The following is a 17,586-nucleotide window of genomic DNA, read 5'->3' as shown; positions in this document are numbered from 1 at the left end:
GACGTCTGTCCGTCTGTCCCTATGTCCCCCCCACACACAGCCCAGTGCCGGCTCCTGCATGTAGTCCGCTTCCCCTTCCTGTCCCTGGCCGGAGTCCCTTCCTGTTCTCTTTATTGTGGGAACATGTGTCGCAGCGAAAAAACAACTCAACTCGCCACTCCTGAGGTCATCGCAGTCGCATGCCCCCCCCCAACGTGCCTGCAAGTGGATGTGGGGGTGTGCTCGGGTGTGAGTGTGTGTGGGCCTGGCAGCGTGCATGTGAGGAGGCAAGCGTGGCAATGTGGGGGGACCATGTGAGCACCGGTGGGTGCCGGCGTAGGAGCCGTACCCGCATCGGGCGGGCGTGAGGTGTGCACACGCCCTTGGCTGCTACCAGCTCATCAGAAATCCCACTTCTCCCAGGTGGTCTGTGTGCCCACCAGCCCCTGGGGGGCTGCAAGGGTTTGATGCCAATTTCAACAACTACTTGGTGGGCACCACAACATGGTGGCTGCTCCTAGTGCTTCAAAGAGACCTGGGGGCAGCCTCTTGAGGCTCACAGCTCATGGGGGCCGGGTGGGGGGCACCAGTGGAGGAACCAAGGTCAAGAAGGAAGGACAGGTGGTCACAGACCTCGGTAGAGGGTCCTTGGGCAGAGACCTGGAGGTGAGGAATGGGTGGGGGAGCAGGCAGGAGGAGAAGGGCTTGTAGGGGGAAGGGGCTTGGAACAGCCCAGGAATAGTGAGAGAACTGGTCATGCAGGAATGGGGGCCATTTGAAGTGGAACAGGGCAATGGAAGAGGACACCCGTCTACTGGACATCAGTGGGGCCGGCCCAAGCTGGGCGTCCAAATGAGGCAGGTTGGAGAGGGCCCCGCTTCCCATCCCTGCCAATGCACAGGCCGTCCCCACCTCAGGAGTCCCACGCCTCCTCCCTGGTGGCACCCCCCTCTCCCTGGGCCTTTGGTTCCTCTGTAAATAGAGGCAGGACGGGCCTTGGTGGCCATGACTGGAAGGACAGGCCGTATTGGGTGGGACCACGCCTGCTAGGTGTGGCCTTGGGCAGGCCTCCTGCCACAGGACATGGCGGGAGGATGGGATGCCTGAAGCTCCTCGAGGGTCTGGCCAGTGACACGGGCACAACTTCCACGGCCTCAGGCCAGAACAGACGCCCCCTGCAGCTCAGGGAGAGCCCTGAGCCTGAGACACATGCACGCATCTGCACACACACGTGACTCAGACACACGTGACTCAGACACACGTGACTCAGGCATGCAGCCCCGCATACACATCGCCACCCAGAGACAGGGACCATGGGAACACAGCGAGACACGGGGAGACAGAAGCCGCTGCCCATATAATGCTCACACACAGGGGTCCATACATGTGGGCCTCACCCCCCCCACGGATTGCACACAAATATGGACACAAAAGGAGCACACGTGTGTGCACGTGCATACACACACACACACACACACACACACACTCCAGCAAAGCGTGGGAATTAATTCCCCCCCCCAGCCCAGATACCCCTAAGCTGACCGCCACCTGGGTGGCCTTGGACAACCCTCCCAGACTCCAGGCTCCCGGCCAGGAAAGAAGCCTGAGAGGCCCCTCCAGCTGCACTGAGTGTCCCTGGGGTGTGAAAAGTGGGACTCTCCTGGGTCCCTTGGGGATAACTCCTCATATCTGGGGTGGAAGCAGAGAAGCCATTGTCATTAGTGAAGGGGGACAGGAGCTGGTAGGAAGGCCTCCCAGGCTCAAACTCTCAGGCTCCACAGCAAGATGAGGCTCCGAGGGGCTGTGCCTCTGCCCTCTGGCACGGGGAGAGGGCACAACCCCTTGTCTGTATCACAGGGTTACAGAGCAGCCGGGCCAGGCTGGCCTCGTGGCAGGTATTCAACAGAGGTAAGTGCCCCTCCATCAGTATCAATGCTCCTCCTTACCCAGGGAGGGGCTAGCTCTTTCCCTGGTACCAGGGCCACCCAAGCCACATAGGCCCTGCCCTTGGGATAGGGATTGAGGGGGCCACACAGCTGCTGTCACCCCCTGGGGCCCACCAAAGCCAAACCATCAGAGTTGAGCCCGAGGAGAGGGGCAGGATGGAGATGGCCCTGTGCCCCTGCCCTGACAGCATGGACCTGGAACTCTCCCTGGCCCTCTGGAAGGGCAGGTCTCTTGCTGCAGCTGCCCCCTCCCCTGCCCAGGCCCCTCCAGGGTGGGTGCTGTCCAGTGAGGCAGCTCCAGTGGGCCTGGGCCTCCTCCAGGACCACACCCCTTGTCAAGCTGCCCTTTCCACCTGTCACTCTCCCTTGGCAGGGAGAACTCCCAGGCTGGGCCTCTGGCTGGGGTGGGCATACCTGGCTGCCCAGGGTCTGACTGGCCAGTAGGGACTGCCCACAGAGGACAGTGCCAAGGGTATGACTATGGTTTCCATAAGCTAGAAGGACTTACAGGTAAGGGGCTTGCTCTAGAAGAAATCAATGTTTTTAATACTCCCAGTAAAAGTGGGCATGACTCTCCCCTCCATGACCCTGCTTCAGAGACATGCCCCTCCCTCAGTAGCAATTGTCCCCACACCCAAGCCCCAGGTAGCCCCTGTGTCTGTCCAACATCCAGTTGGAGTTACTTATGGACATCCAGGCAGAGATGGGAGGTTGTCCGAAGCCCAGCAGAGGCCTGGGTGGATGTGGATTTATGAGTCACCCAACCCTTGTGACCCTCCTGACTCTGGACCACCGTAAAGGACTCAGTGCCTTCTTGACCATGATTGCCAGGAGAAGCCAGCTCAGGCTCCCTAACAAGGCCCCTCCAGAACCTTCTAGGTAGGCAGCTATTTGCTGGGACCATGGGGCACAGCCTCAGTCCACCCACATTGGCGGAGGAGGGCCACCAACCCAGGACCCAGAGCAGAAAGGAAGAAAATCCCACCTTTTCAGGCTAGATCAAGACTCACCCATCCCTGCAGGCCAAGGCCCCTGAGGTCACCCCCAGCCCAGCCTGGGCTACTAGCGAGCTGGCTGGGATAGCTGGCTCATTTCAGAGTCCCTCTTCGGGGGTCCCCTAGGAGTTGCAGCAGCTGAGTGCTGAGGAGGCACAGTCAGGGGTGCAGATCCAAAGCCCGTGCCTCCCCACATCCTGCGCTCGCTCAGGTTTACCCGCGAGGGAACCTGCAGAAAAGGCCCACTGCCCAAGTCACACGGGAGGGAGGAGAAGGCCGGGTGGGCACCGGGACTCTTCAGAGCCGCCTGGGGTGAGGGGGCCACTCCCGACCTCCCCTTTGAGCGTGTCTACCCAAAGCTCTCTGCTCCGGTGGCCCCGGTCCGCTCCCACCGCGGCTAGCCCCTCTGCCCGCTTGCCAGCGTCCCACCGCCAGACCCGGACGGTGCCCACACGCAGCGATGGGAGACCACCAGCTCGGTGGCCGTGCCTCTGCGCGCCCAGGTATTGCTCGCCTGGCAATCTCGCCGCGCCTCGGTGGCCGCCCCCCTGTGACACGGAAACGCAGGCCCACCCCAACCCAGTGGTCAGGGGATGCCCGAGACGGCCGGCCGGCGCGGGTTCAGGCTTGTGCCTCTTCGCCCCCGCCCCTACTGCAGGAGGCTACGCAGGCGTCCGCGGGGCTGGTCGCTGGGGCCCGCCAGTCCCAGCCCGGACCCGCGGGGCGCAGAAGGCACCGCCCACTCTGCCTCCGAGCGCTGCGCCGGGGCGCCCCCGTGCGGCCCCACGTGCGAACTCTTTTAAGTCCCCCGCCAACCCTCGGAAATGAGTCCTATTACTTGTCCTCCCTTACAGATGGCAAACTGGGGCCCAAACGGCATGGCAGTGACAGACAGGCGAGGCAGGATTCCAGGCTGTCTGGCTTCAGAGCTTGGGGTTCAGTCCCATCCACCCTACCTGGGCCCTAGCCACAAGCTCCACCTGGGCGAGTGGCACCAGCCAGAGCACATGGGGAGGAGCCCTGGCAAGCCTAAAAAGAAAAGTTTCTGGGACCCACCCAGATGCCAAGGCTCCCAGCCTGTGCAACCCTTCCATGAAACCCGGACTGAGAGCCCCCGGCCCTCACAAATGGCCCCTTCTGTGGCATAAGAATGGCACTGGATGGCCAGGACATGCTGGCCCCAACACAGGCAGAGGAGAGCCAGGGTGGGGTGACAGGCTATCCCTGTCATCTGCCCCTCCAGCCCTGGGGTTCCAATGCTGAGGGCAAGGCCTGCTGGGCCTATGGACCACCTCGGGGTGCAAAGGGCGTCCTGCCTGGCCGCGGCCTTACTTCTCTGCCTGTGAAATGGCACATACTTATACCCCTGGCCTCTGAGCACGTGAGAAACAGTGTGAGGACTTGGATCAGCACTGGCTGGGCACCTGCTAAACCAGGAGATGGCAAAGTTGGCGACCTGATGTTCCCAGCAGGAGCTGGCTCCTCCAGAGGATGCCAATTGTGCCCTGCAATGCTGCGCCTTGGTGACTGTGACCCTTTCAGGTAGATGGCAAGAGAGGTACTATTCTGTGGGGCCAGGCTCAGCCATAGCAGGAAGCAGAGGGCGTGGACTTGGTCAAGGGGCTGGCATGGCACTGCCAAGGACAGTGAGGGGAGGTCACAGCAGGGGAGGTGGGGAAGCAGTGCAGGGCTGAGGGGCCCATGTAGAGTGGCCATGGGAAGGGGCTGCTTCTGGGCAGAGAGATGACAAGTAAGAGTGGCTTTGGCCACGCACATAGGCCAAACCTAGGCAGGCCATTCCCAGAGTGGGCAGGGGGTGCAAGGGCCCCAGGGAGGGAACAGAGGGGTTGGGGAGGCCAGCTCAGATGGCCAGGTGCTCAGGTGGTCTGGCATGGCACTGAGGAGCAGGAGGGCCACACCTGGCCAGGAGTGAGCCGCTGCCCAGAGGCTGCAGCAGAACTACTTGTGTGGGTGCCCATGATGCCCCTGGGCTGAGGAGAGAAACAACATGGAACCCAGCCCCATCCTAAGCCTACCTGAACATGTCGCTTCTGCCCCCCAGCCTGTTACCTTATCTTCTCAGTGGGAAGATCCCTCAGAGCTGTTATTCAAGACTGACAAGGACCAAAGGAGACAGCCTGGCACCAGCCCATGCCTGCCTTGGGGCACAGAAGGGCCTTCCTGGGGATAGACACCAGGCAGGGGCTAAGGGAGTTTTTTTGTCTTTGTTCATAGATAAGCTCCAAAAGCTGAAGGAGGAACTTGGGGCAGGTCCTTTTCCCTGGACAGACCCAGAGGACATGTCCTGCCCAGGATTTACTGCCCCTTGGCCACCCTAGGCTGGGGAGGAAGGGATGGCTGCTTCCACCCCGACACCCTGGAGGTAACAGTCCCCAACCTGGGGCTGCTGCAGTCACCTCCCCAGGCCAGGCCAGCAGATGCAGCAGTGCCCTCAGGTGCACACAGGTATATTTGTCCGGCTTCACCAAGACCCTTCCAGAAAGGTCTGGCCCTGACCCCTTCGAATCCAGCTCTCAAGCCTGTGATCCCAACCTCACGCAGCACCCGGGCCTCGGTCTTCTACACAACGCAGTAAACTGGCTTCCACTAACGCAGGGCCCTTGGGTCACCTGGGCGGGCTTCTCTAGGGGCATCTGTCCAGCAGCTTCCAGAGCGGTGCCAGTCCTGAGCGAGAGCAGCTCAACATCCCCCCTCATGCAGGTGAGCACACTGAGGCGGGTCCCTGGCCGACAGGGCAGCTCATTCATGCAGTCAACACATGTTTATTGGCATCGACTCTGTGCAGGCCCTGGGTGGCCACAGGGGCTCAGAGCGAAGCACAACAGAACCTGCCCCCGAGGCGCTCGCAGCCTGGCAGGGCAGTGGGTCACATCAGCGGGCACTCACGATACAGTGTGGTCAGTGTGGTGTTAGAGGTAGCACAGGTGACTGAGGGAGCACAGAAGAGGGGCCCCTGGCCCGGCCGGGGGTGGCAGAGAGGGCTTCTCAGGGTAGGTGACACTTGAAGAGGATCTTAGGGAGTGAGCAAGAGTTAGGGTGTGTCGTCTGAGGGAGTGGCCAGTGCAGAGGTTGGGGGGCAGGGGCAACACTGGCAGCAGCTGGGGGGACTCAGGGCCCAAGTCCGGCCAAGAGCTGTGGACAGCAGTGGGGTGAGGGGTGAGAAGCAGGCGTGGCAGAGGGTCCCCTGGGAACCAGCATGGGGGGTGCCAGGGGACAGGGCAGGGGCACAGGTGGGCAGCCGTGGGCAGCAGAGGAGGCAAGCGGCTTGGCCCGAGAAGTCCCATCCTGCCCAGAGCCCCGTCAGCAGGGCGGGGGTGGGGGCGCGGGCTGCCAGCCCCGAGGCCGCAGCGTGCAGAGCACAGGGTCCAGTGGCTTGAGCGTGGCCTGTTCCTGCAGCCCGAAGCGCTGCCCGGGCACCAGCCGGAACTCGAGCCTCTGCAGCAGCTTGGCCATGACCACCTTGACCTCCATCTGGGTTGGGGGTAGGTGCAGGGAGAGCCAAGCCAAGGGAATGAGGGAGGGAGGGAGGAAGAGGAAAGACAGTGAGCCAGATAGCAGCCAGCCAGGGCGACTGCCCCCAGCTAACCTCCTGCCCTCCAGGCCCAGAGAGGGGTGGAAGAGGCCCAGCTGCAGTCACTGCAGGGTGGGAGCCCAGCCCTGCCCTCCTACCTGAGCAAACTGCTGCCCGATGCAGGAGCGGTGGCCCAGAGAGAAGGGGAAGTAGGTGAAGCGCGGCCTGCAGGGAGGAGAGGCCTGCGGTGGGCGGGGCGCACAGCCGTGGTGGCTGTCCATTGCCAGGGGCACAAGACCTCAGCTGCAACTCCTGCCGGACTCTGGACCTGCTTTTCCCCACAGCCCCGCTCCTGACCCTCCCAGAAGGGGCTGCCATGGTACTGATTCACACAGGGAGAAACTGAGGCTCAGAGAGGCAGAGCAGCTGGCCCAAGGTCATTCTTCTGGTTCTGGGTCTGACCTCAGGGCCTGTCCCTGGAGCTCAGCTCTTCACAGCTGCTCTGACACATCAATGCACTGTCCCCTTGTCTCCAGACCTCATGGCTCCCACCTCCTGGGAGGAGCTGTGAGGCGGGGAAGGGAGTTGCTGGCCAGGTCATGTGGCATCCCAGTCCAGGGTGCTGGTTCTGAGCGGTGTGAGAGTCAGGCTGACTGGGGCAAGCACCAGCTCTGCCCGGGGCCTGCCTGGCCTCTCTGAGCTGTGACTTCCTCCCTGCTACCTCACAGAGATTTGGGAGCCGTGAGGGCTCTGTGGGTACAGGTGGCTCATGGCCCGGACCAGAGGCTGCTGTGATGGCCCCTCTCCCACCCAGGTCACTGGATGGGGGACTTACTTGGGGGCTCCAGGGCTGAAGCGATCGGGGTTGAAAGTCAGTGGATCCTCAAAGTAGGTGTCCATCCGCCCCATGACGTAGGTGCTGAACTGCCGGAGGGGAGCTGGTCTGCTTCACGGCTCTCACCCTCCCCCACCGCGGCGCCCACAGGGTGACTGTGGGAAGAGCAGCACCTCCCTCCCCACCCATTAGGCAGGAATGGGGTTCCACGGGACCCCAGAGAGCCTCTGAGGGGAAGAAAGGGGACAGTCTGTACTGCCAGCTGGACCAGGTGCAGCCCCGTGGGAGCTGCAGGTACCCCTGTTTTCCTGATGAGGAAACTGAGGCTCAGAGAGCGGCTCAATGCCTCTCTGGAGTCTCCCAGAAAATAAACAGCCCCTGAGATTCGCAGTCCAGCCTGCGAGGCTGCCCCTCTGGCTCCTGGGAGCTGCTGCTCCTCGGGTTCTTTCTTGCTTCCCCTCTAGGGTGGGGTGGGGGCTGCAGCCACCTCCAGCCTTGAACCTGCACTGGTGGCATCTCCTGCTGGGAGCTGATGCTTCCCTTGTGCCCCGGCCTTTGGGGGCAGTGCCTCTGGCCCTGGAAAAGCAATGTGCTCCCAAAATTTGGGCCTCGGGAACTGGGCTCTGCCTCTCTCCCCCTTGGACAGTGTCTTCCTAAGCTGGCCCACCCCGGCTTCTCTGTGTCAAGAGCCTAGGGCTGTGCCATGGAGGGAGGCTGGTGCTGAACTCCAGAAAGTGGGGGCAGCTTTGGGGAGTTGGGGCTGGGGTCAAGGGCACCCCCAGTCCAGGGGTTTGTGCCACACCTGGGATGTACCTTATCCTACTGGATCTTCTCAATTGCCTGGGATGCAGGCACCACTGTCCCCAACCTGTAAGGATGGACCAGGCCCAGGTGACGGAGATGGCCAGGGAGCCAGGTGCTCAGTGGGAGCTGGGTCTGCCTGTCCAAGCTCACAGGCCTTGGGCTGCCAGGGGGAGCAGCAGCTGCAGGCTGTGCTCTGCCTGAGGGACGGGCCAGCTATTGAGAAGGCCCTCAGCTGGAGTGGTTTGGTCCAGAGGCATTGAAGAAATGACCAGCCAAACAGAATGAAGAATGGGGAATGAGGCTTTGACATACACTAGAGGAGGCTGGGTAGCCCAGGGGACCAGAGCGCATCGTCCTCCACACAAACAAAAATGCGTCTTATTATGGGTGAATTGTGCCCCCTCCAAATCCACAGGCTGAAGTCCCAACCTCAGAATGTGACTGTATTTGGAGAAGGGGCTTTTAAAAGGTCATTAAGTTAAACCTAGGGAATTAGGGTAGGCCTCGTCCAATGCAACTGGTGTTCTTACGAGAAAAGGAGACCAGGACACAGACACACGGAGGGAGGACCATGTGAGGACAGACAGGAGATGACTTCAATGAGCCACGGGGACAGGCCTTGGGAGAAGCCAGCCCTGCGCACACCTGTTGTTGGGCTTCAGCCTTCAGGACTGCGAGGGAGTAGCCTGCTGTGAGGCCGCTGGCTCTGTGGACTCAGTGGCCCCCTGTCTACCTCACCATGGCAGCCGCGACACAGAGTGCAGATCCCTACCTCACAGCCACACACACAAGCACTCCACACGGCCAAGAGCTTAACCCTCAAAATAAACATGGAGAATGGTGAAGTGAACAGGAGGAAGGGAGCAGCCTTTGGAAGCCAGGATAAGGAAGCTTTCCTTCAACAGCACAAAGTGAAAAAAGGAACCACTGAAAATGTGAGAACTTCAGATCATCAAAAACACATTCATGAAGACAAACTGCGAGTCTGGGGGGTGACAATTGCCATGCATGTAACAGACCACAGATGACTATGGACTTTCTTAAAGTCAACCAACCCAAAAGGGGAAACCAAGTCAGCATCTCACAGAAGAGACAAAGCAGTGTAAGGGACGTACTACCTCCCCAGGAATCAGGGAAGTGCAAATCGAGACTGCTGGGAAATACTTTTATGCTTATTTGATTGCAAAAAATAAAACATAGGACACCATGTAAGTGCCAGGGAGGCTGAGGGAGGACCAGCTATGTCCTAGGCACTTCCTGGTCAGCAGGAGCAGGCGGGCAAGCACTTTGGGTCACCTGTTCAGCTGAACTCCCACGTGTCCCATGCCCCTGCTCCTCCTGGGCATAGGCCAGAACACGTTTCCACGTGGTGAGGGACATGGCAGGCAGAAACACAGCCACGTGGACTTCAAGGTAGTGACCAGCTGAGTGACCCCAGGAAGCCCCTCCCACGCCCCTGACCCAGTACTGAGGAGCAGGGTAGCCTGTGCATTCAGCAGACCTCACACAGCAGCAGAAGTGGACGACCCACAGCCTCAGGGAGAAGCCCACACCGAGCTCAGCTGTCCTCCGACACGCCACCACGTGGGGACACATGCACACACACACGGTATGGCAAACACACAACTCAGGACAAGTGACCATGCCTGGGGTGCGGAGAATGGTGCACACACAGATGGGTGGTGGGAGTGGATTAGGAAGGTCCTTACATAAACGGATGCCTGAATGGCTACACCAAGGACAGACACACAGAGAAACATCCTGGCACACCCCAGGAGCACACAGAGGGTGGCAGGCGGACGCTGACTGGCGGGAGAGGGCTTATGAAACAGGGGGAGGGGACTAAGGCAAGTTTGGGTCAGATGGGAATCCAGGCACATCCCACATCTCCTGTCCACTAGCTGAGTGACCCCAGGAAAGTGACCTAATCTCTCTGAACCTCAGTGTCTTCAGCTGTATAGGTAGGACCTCCCTTCTGCAATTATCCACCATGATTTTGAACTGGACTGTGTAAAAAAGACCTCACAGGATCACAATGAGACTCAAAGGAAAAAGCTCAGGGCAGCCAGGAGAGCCCAGCGCAAGGATGATTTGGGCCCATGGATGTCCCTGCTGCAGTACAGAGCTCCAAACTGGCCACCGCGGGAGCCAGCAGGCCAGCCCCCCCAGAGTCCCTACGCACCAAGAGTGGAGTGTTGCCAGGGACTCTGACCCCATCAATCAAGGTCTCCTCCTCCAGTAAGCGAAAGGTGCCCCACGCTGGTGGGTACAGCCTCAGTGACTCCTTGAGGACCTTCAGAAGCACAGGACACACAATAGAGAGGTCAGAAAGTCCCAGGGAATGTGCAGCACAAGCCCTGCATCCAACTCAGTCCTGCCCGTGGGGCTAAAGTGTACCCACAGCCCAGCCCTGAGTCCCTGAGCCCAGGACACTAGCCTCACGGTCAACCCAGCTCCTCGTGTGACTGATGAGACACGGAGGCCCAGAGGAGAAGGGAGTTGTACAAGGCCACAGTGGCAGAGCCGGGACCAGAAGCCAGGGCTCCTGCCCACCGAGAACCAGGGCCTGGGGCTACTGTGCAGCCAGCAGGCCTGGCTGAGCCTCCTGGGGTGCCCGTCGGAGTGGTCTGGAGTCTGCTGAGCCTGGCTCCAGGAGGGAATCCCAGGCTTATGGGCCCAGGCGTGGAGAAGTGGCGCCCCCCACCAAGGGCCAGTGTCCGGCCTGAGCTGCATGGTGGGACTGCCTGGGAGCCCCTCCCCACTGCTGTCATTAGTGTGGGGGCAGCTGAGGCCCGAGAGAGGCATGAAATCTCCTAGAGGGTTCTCAGGGGCAGCCAGATTTGGGAACCACTGTACTAAAGGGTCCCCGGAGGCGGCAGCCTGACTCGACAAATGGCCCACATTTGCCCGAAAGCTTCTTTTGCACACCCCACACCTGAGACAGGTACTGCAGTCTCCCCAGGTCCTCATAGTCCAGGTGCCTCTTGGAACCGACCACCTCGTCCACCTCAGCCTGCAGCCTGTAGGTAAGAAAGAGGCAAGTTTGTCCCCAGAGAGACTCCCTGCCCACAGTGCCCATGTGCCAGCCGCCATCGAGCACCGGGAGCTGCGTCCCAGGGGCCTAGACACCAACGCCTGTGCTGGAGTCGGCCCCAGGTCGCACACCCCACACGGGCCGTGCGTGGCGTGTCCAGCAGGGCCTGGTGATGGCGGCCAACACAGTGGTGCAAGGGCCTGCGGGCAAGTCTGGGTGCGTGCGGTTGGGGTAACATGGGGCGCGCTGAGGTGGGAGCCCCTGCCCAGTGAGCCCAAGGCCCTGGGCTCCAGCCCGGCAGTGGGACGGCTGCCTGCGAGGTTCCTGTTCCTGAAGCTGAGAGACACGGAGCGTTGTGCACTGTGGGTGGGGACAGACAAAGGGGTGACTGCCAGGGAAGGCAGCACGGCCAGGCCTCAAAAGGTTACAAATGGAGTCGCCATGTAACCGGGCGATGGTGCTCCGGGGTGCGTCCCGAGGCGGCAACTACAGAGGCCAACAAGCCCCTGGACTATGAGGTCCTGGCGTTAATTTGCGGTGAACCAAAGGTGGAAGCACGGGACAGATGAGGGAGAGGCTGGCGTCTCTCTAGGCCCATGGTTCACTTCCAAGGGGAGGAAACGACCCTGCGGCTGCGCGGAGGAGGCCACTGCTGAGAAGGCGGCCACAGACAGACCAAGGCGGCGGCAGCCCCCAGAGGGCTGCATCAGGCCCAGGGAAGGATGAGGGTGGCGGAGGCTGGGGAGGTTCCGAGGGCGCTGCTCAAGGGGACAGTTTTGGGTTGGGAAGGTAACAAGGTCCTGGAGATGGACCAATATCACAAGTGAACTCTGCTCCATAACGTGCCCGTAAGACGGCAAGACCCTGCAGGTAGCAGCCAGGCCCCGGGGCCGAGCGAGGGCGGACAGCAGCCAGGCCCCGGGACCCAGGGAGGGCATGGAACTTTGCGTGCGGAGTGGGAGGTGCAGAAGGGAACCCAGCCACCGCGGGAACTGCCTCGGAGGGGACACCCCGGCGCCTTACCACCATTATTATTGTAACTTTGATGTCTTTTCCGTGGTTTCTTCAGTGCTGGGATCAGACCCAGGGCCTGCGAGTGCCCGGCCAGGGCTCCGCCACTGAGCCACAGCCCACGCCCTGACTTGTCCTGTGAAGTTCTCATTACTATTATACATTTTAAAGCCACATAGCCTCTGTCATAGTCTCGGTTCCTTCCTACCTGTCACGCTAGTGAGGGGCCACACTTGTCACTGGGGCTCTGCCCGCCCCCAGCCAGGTACAATCAGATGCTTTCGTGCACCTGTCTGCCACCCGATGGCAAGGAAACCAAGGGAAATTTGACCCAGCTCCAGTCCCCTCTCCCCAGGGACACCCTCCTGTCCTTGCCAACTGAAGCACTTCAGATAGAATGCTGCCGTGTCCTCAGTGCCAGTGGAGCCTGGTACGCGTAGGGACCGATAGAACCACAGTTCTTGCAGCTTCTGGTCTCCTGGTGGAAACAGACCCGAAGCCAATAGTCCCAGGAGGAAGCATATTTGTGAGCTGCTGGGGGGAGGCCAGGAGGGGAAGCACAGGGCTGCTTTGGGATCTGAGAAGGGTTTGCTGGAGGGAGGTGGGGGTGGTTTCTGGTAGAAAAGCAGAAACAGACCTTCCAGAAGAGGAAACTGCAAGTGCAAAGGCTCTGGGGCAGAGAGAAGAAGGGTACACTGGAGGGTTTCTGCCACTGGAATTGGGGGCAGGTGGCCTTCAGAAACAAGACATCAGGAAAAAACCTTTTCCAGCCCCAAGTGCAGCTCTCCTACCTTGCCACGATCTCAGGCTGGCGAGACAGCTCCATCACCGTGAAGGCCAAGTGGTTGGCAGAAGTCTCGTGACCTGCAGGAAGGAAGAAGGGCAACTGTGCCACATGGGACCGTGGGGTTGCTGGCCACCTGGCTTCCAAGACCCCCAGGCTCCTAGAAGCCCATCTGTCCCCCAAGGATGGAATATGCAGGAGACATTCCTGTGCCAGTCAGCATCGGCAAGTACCAGAGTCCAGCTATGGGTTCGCAAAGCTCCTCCCTCCAGCCATCTTGGAGCTTCAGGGCCTGGAGGGGTGGAGGGTGCTCACCCCCATATTGCAGAAAGGCAAGCTGGAGCTGAGAAGAATGTGCCCCTGAGGTCCAGCAAGGGAGGAGCCTCTAGTCGCCAGGAGTGACAGGGACAACCCCAGCCAGAGGGTAGGCTTCCTGGGGGCTGATTTTGAGCTCTAGCAGCCCTGGCGCAATTGAGGGGGTCTGGACCCTCCCAGCTGCCACTGGAAGGAACGTGGGAGTTGCAGATGCTTAGAGGTGGGGGGGCTTCCCAGGGGGCCACTACCATCCAGCCCAGCCACAACACAGCAAGCAAGCCCTGGGAAGTGAGGCTGCGGGTCCTGGGTAGGAAGGGGGCCAGCCCCACAGCCAGGTCTTGCCCTGGGCCTGCCTCTGCACTGACCACTGTCCCTCCAGGGGTGCTTCCCTCTTGGGCCTGTTTCCTCTCAGGCACATGGAAGGAGAAATACACCTGCCTGCCCTCTCTCAGTGCCCTGGAGCAGACGCAGAGCTCAGGGTGGGCTGAGGACAGGAGGGGGTTATCCGGTCTTCACTGGAAGGCTGTGCCCAAGCTTGGAGAGCACCTCCAGCCCCCATCTACAGATATGGAGACTGAGGCCCAGGCCACTCCAGAAGCTCCATCAGGGCCTGGGTTCCTGGTGCGAAAAAAATGAAGCCATTCATGCCAGACATGGTGGTGCACATCTGTAATCCCAGAGGCTCAGGAGGCTGAGGCAGGAGGATCACGAGTTCAAAGCCAGCCTGAGCAAAGGCAAGGTGCTAAGCAACTCAGTGAGACCCTGTCTTTAAATAAATACAAAACAGGGCTGGGATGAGGCTCAGTGGTCGAGTGTCCCTGAGTTCAATCCCCAGCACTAAAAAAAAAAAAAAAAAGAAAGAAAGAAAGGTGCTTCCCTCCTCGCAGCCTCTGGGGTGCTCCCCCCACCCCCAGGAGCCTCTCCACCCTGTCCCTGCGGCACAGCTCCTCATCCAACAGGAGGCCTCGGCCTGCCTCTGCACTGGACTGCCAGCTGGCCTCGGCTGGTCCCCAGTGCCCAGCATTCATTCATTTGATCATTCATTTCATCCAGGCTGTGTGGGCACCACTACCCTGGACCTGGGGTCGCAGAGGAATGTGCTGTCCCCTGGGGAAACAGGCCTTGTTGAATTACTGCAGGTAAAAATGCAGCTTAACACTGGGACAGGCAGAGAGAGGCTCTGGGCGTCATGGGCAGCTCTGGGGGCAGGTGCAGCCTGGGCAATCACTGAGGGCTTCCCTGAGGAAGAGGCAGCTGAGGGCTCCTGGAGGGGAGGAGGACTTCTCCAGTGGGCAGTGACACTCAAGGTACATTTGATGAGCAAATAAACAAAGTCGTCAGCATGTCTGTTTGTGCCATCTACATGAAGGACACCTCACCAATTCTGAGGAAGGGGAAACCCTGAACCCGCACACCAAGCCCGCCCACAGCTGCCAGCTCCATGAGCAAGTCAGAATCGAGGTCACCAAGACAGCCCCCCAGACCCGCGGGGGGACTGTGCTCGGAGATCCTGCGAAATCTCTCAGGCCAGGATTAAGTGACCAGCAGTTCCCACCATTCCTGCAGAACTCTGAGCCTGGGCCACCCGAGAGGTACAAACCAGCAATGAAGAAGGTGACAAAGTTGTCCAGCAGAACCTCATCGTCCTGGGCTCCCTCTTCAGCTGCAGGACAAAGAAACCTGTCAGTCCCGGGTCACCCGGGCTGCCTGTCTCCTTTGAAGCCGCTGGGGAAGAAGGGTCAAGGGTGATGGGAGGGCAAGGAGCCAGTGCCCACCCACCCGCCCGCCGGCCCTCCCCAGGAGCCTCGCACCTTTGAGGAGCTGGGTGAGGATGTCCGCGGGGACCTTCTCCCCCCGCGTCAGGGCCTCCCTGCGGCGCTGAACCCAGTCCTTGCCAACCTGGCGGAGCAGGCGGACGCTCTGCCGGATCTCCTGGAGCTTCTTCCTCCTCCCTGGCATGAACTGAACAAGAGCCCCACTCAGGACGTCCCCAACACGCGCTTCCCTTCCCCGCCCTGCACCCCGAGAGGACTTCGGGAGCCCACAGCAGCACTGGCAAGCTGGGAGAAAGGAAGGTCAGTCAGGGAGGTGGCAACAGAAACAGGACCCTTCAGAGGGGGAGTCCCACCTGTCCAGGGGGCCAGGTGAGAAGGTAGGCAGCGCCCAGTCTTATGGGGTTAACAGCCGTGTCTGAAAGTCAGGAGTTAAAAAGTGGACCAGCTCTCGAGGCCATACTTAAGGTAACGCACCCCGAGTCTGGAGGTTGCGAGGTCAGCTCAGCCTTCAAGACCACAAGGCCAGCGGAGAGACCAAGAAGCCAGGGCCAAGACAGATGGCATCAAAATCCAGCCCACTGAGGCGAGCGGTGAGCTGCCCTGCTCTGAAGCCCCGTTAGGAACTTTCCCAGGCAATAACGAGCCAATTCCAGGGGCCGAGGGGCGGGCGAGCTGCAGAGTAGTCACTGTGGTGGCCCAGAGCCTGTGCCTCCTTGGCACAGCACAGCGGGCACCCTCAGCGGACGTGTCAGACGGCCCTGAGACCTGGGGCGCAGGAAGGGGCATCAAGAGCAGGAGCCCAACAGGCGCGATGGACCTCTACCCCCGCCTGCCATGGCCTCCAGGCGAGCCCTGGCTGCCGAAGATGCCATGAAGCTGGGCCTTTGTCCTTTGTTCACCTCCGGGATCTCTGTGCCCTCCTGGCTCCTGCCTTGTGCATAAGAATAAAGAGTGTGGGGCTGGGGATGTGGCTCAAGTGGTAACGCGCTCGCCTGGCATGCACGGGGCGCTGGGTTCGTTCCTCAGCACCACATAAAAATAAAATAAAGATGTTGTGTCCACCAAAAACTGAAAAATAAATATTAAAAAATTCTCTCTCTCTCTCTCTCTCTCACACACACACACACACACACACACAAAAAAGAATAAAGAGTGTGCAGCTGTACTGCCATCTGGTTCCTCTGCAGCACAAGGCCACCACGCCAGGAACCAGAGCAAGATGCAGGTGAAACCCAAGCGGCAGCCCCCCACCCGCACCAAGCCCTTAGAAATGATGGGAAGAGGCTTTGAACATCTGCATAGCACTGGGAGGAAGGGACCCCTGACCAGGCACAGTGGTGCTCACCCGTGATCCCAGCTGCTCTGGAGGTTGAGGCAGGAGGATGAAAAATTTGAGGCCAGCCTGGGTAATTTAGTGGGACCCTGTCTCAAAATGAAATTTTAAAAGGGTCTGGGAGCATAACTCAGTAGTAGAGCACTTGTTTTGCCTGCATGAGGCCCCAGGGCTGATCCCCAGCGCCACTAAATTAAAAATTAAAGAGAAGGGACCCCTGAAGAATGGAGCCAGTACAGACTGCATCACAAAGGAATAGAATCGATGGCTGTAAAGATGGGGTGGCATGAGGACTGCAAACTCAGAGACTGAAGTCCCAGGGAACAGAAGAGGAACCTGGAGATAACCTCAGGAACACCTCTGCCATTTCTTCCTTCTTCATATCTGGAATAAGGAAGGGATGACTGGAGCTTCTGCAGTCATCTTATAACAGTAAGGTGATGTGCAAAGGACAGTAGAACATAGAGTGGGAAGGTCCAGGAACATGGGACATAGCGGAGCCATCATAACCACCTAGAAAGTCTGCTGCAGGATCACTTAACAGGAGAGAAAGATTAACTCCTAATTACATTAATGTAATTAAGCCTTGTGCTCCCACTTGAGGTTTTGCAGGTAAATCCTGGTTCAGAAGTCACTTCAGCCACACTAGAACTCAAAACCCATTCTGGAAAAAGTACTGGAGGAGGACTGGGGATGTGGCTCAAGTGGTAGCGCGCTCGCCTGGCATGCGTGCGGCCCGGGTTCGATCCTCAGCACCACATACAAACAAAGATATTGTGTCCGCCGAAAACTAAAAAATAAATATTAAAATTCTCTCTCTCTCTCTCTCTCTCTCAAAAAAATAAAAAAAAAGTACTGGAGGAGGTGCCTCAGCAGAGGCAAACAGCACAGCTACGGCAGCTGGTCACGAGGGAACGGGGGCCCAGGCATCACCTTGGCCAGAGTGTTGCGGGACGCGCTGATGCCCTCCAACATCACCTTCACGGCCTGGGACAGGGGCTTCTGGGCACCTAACAGCATGCTGGTTTCCATCCCAAAAGCTGCCTGGAGAGAGAGAAGGGCAAGGTCACGCCTGGGGAGCAGGAGGACAGCAGATTCAGGCAGAACTGGCACCACTGAGCTGGAGGGTCGGCCCCGGGCTGAGGGATTCTGTGTACCATGTCATCCACTCCTCATGGTGACAGGTGACAATTCCACGGGCAGTTGTGGGGTTGAGAGCACAGGGTAGCTACTTGATAGACTT

General features: G+C 59.7%; 1 protein-coding gene across 2 annotated transcripts in view; it reads right to left on the bottom strand.

The window, feature by feature from the left end:
- Positions 1-5,687: 5,687 nt before the first annotated feature.
- The window catches only part of LOC107150458 (cholesterol 24-hydroxylase), a 38,787-nt gene continuing 26,888 nt past the window's right edge, over positions 5,688-17,586 (bottom strand). For both annotated transcript variants that reach the window (XM_015495495.2, XM_048799317.1), the window contains 9 exons: positions 17,277-17,387; positions 15,047-15,197; positions 14,836-14,898; positions 12,928-13,000; positions 11,027-11,111; positions 10,274-10,384; positions 7,288-7,376; positions 6,611-6,677; positions 5,688-6,412 (listed from right to left, as the gene is read on the bottom strand). In XM_015495495.2, the coding sequence (XP_015350981.1) occupies positions 6,242-6,412; positions 6,611-6,677; positions 7,288-7,376; positions 10,274-10,384; positions 11,027-11,111; positions 12,928-13,000; positions 14,836-14,898; positions 15,047-15,197; positions 17,277-17,387 (921 nt within the window). In that variant the 3' untranslated portion in view covers positions 5,688-6,241. The remainder of the gene's footprint in view (positions 6,413-6,610; positions 6,678-7,287; positions 7,377-10,273; positions 10,385-11,026; positions 11,112-12,927; positions 13,001-14,835; positions 14,899-15,046; positions 15,198-17,276; positions 17,388-17,586) is intronic.

This window comes from Marmota marmota, unplaced genomic scaffold (assembly GCF_001458135.2).
Source record: "Marmota marmota marmota unplaced genomic scaffold, marMar, whole genome shotgun sequence".
Lineage (NCBI taxonomy): Eukaryota > Metazoa > Chordata > Mammalia > Rodentia > Sciuridae > Marmota > Marmota marmota.
Note: the sequence above shows the minus strand (reverse complement) of the source record. Positions and strands in the feature narration are given on the sequence as shown.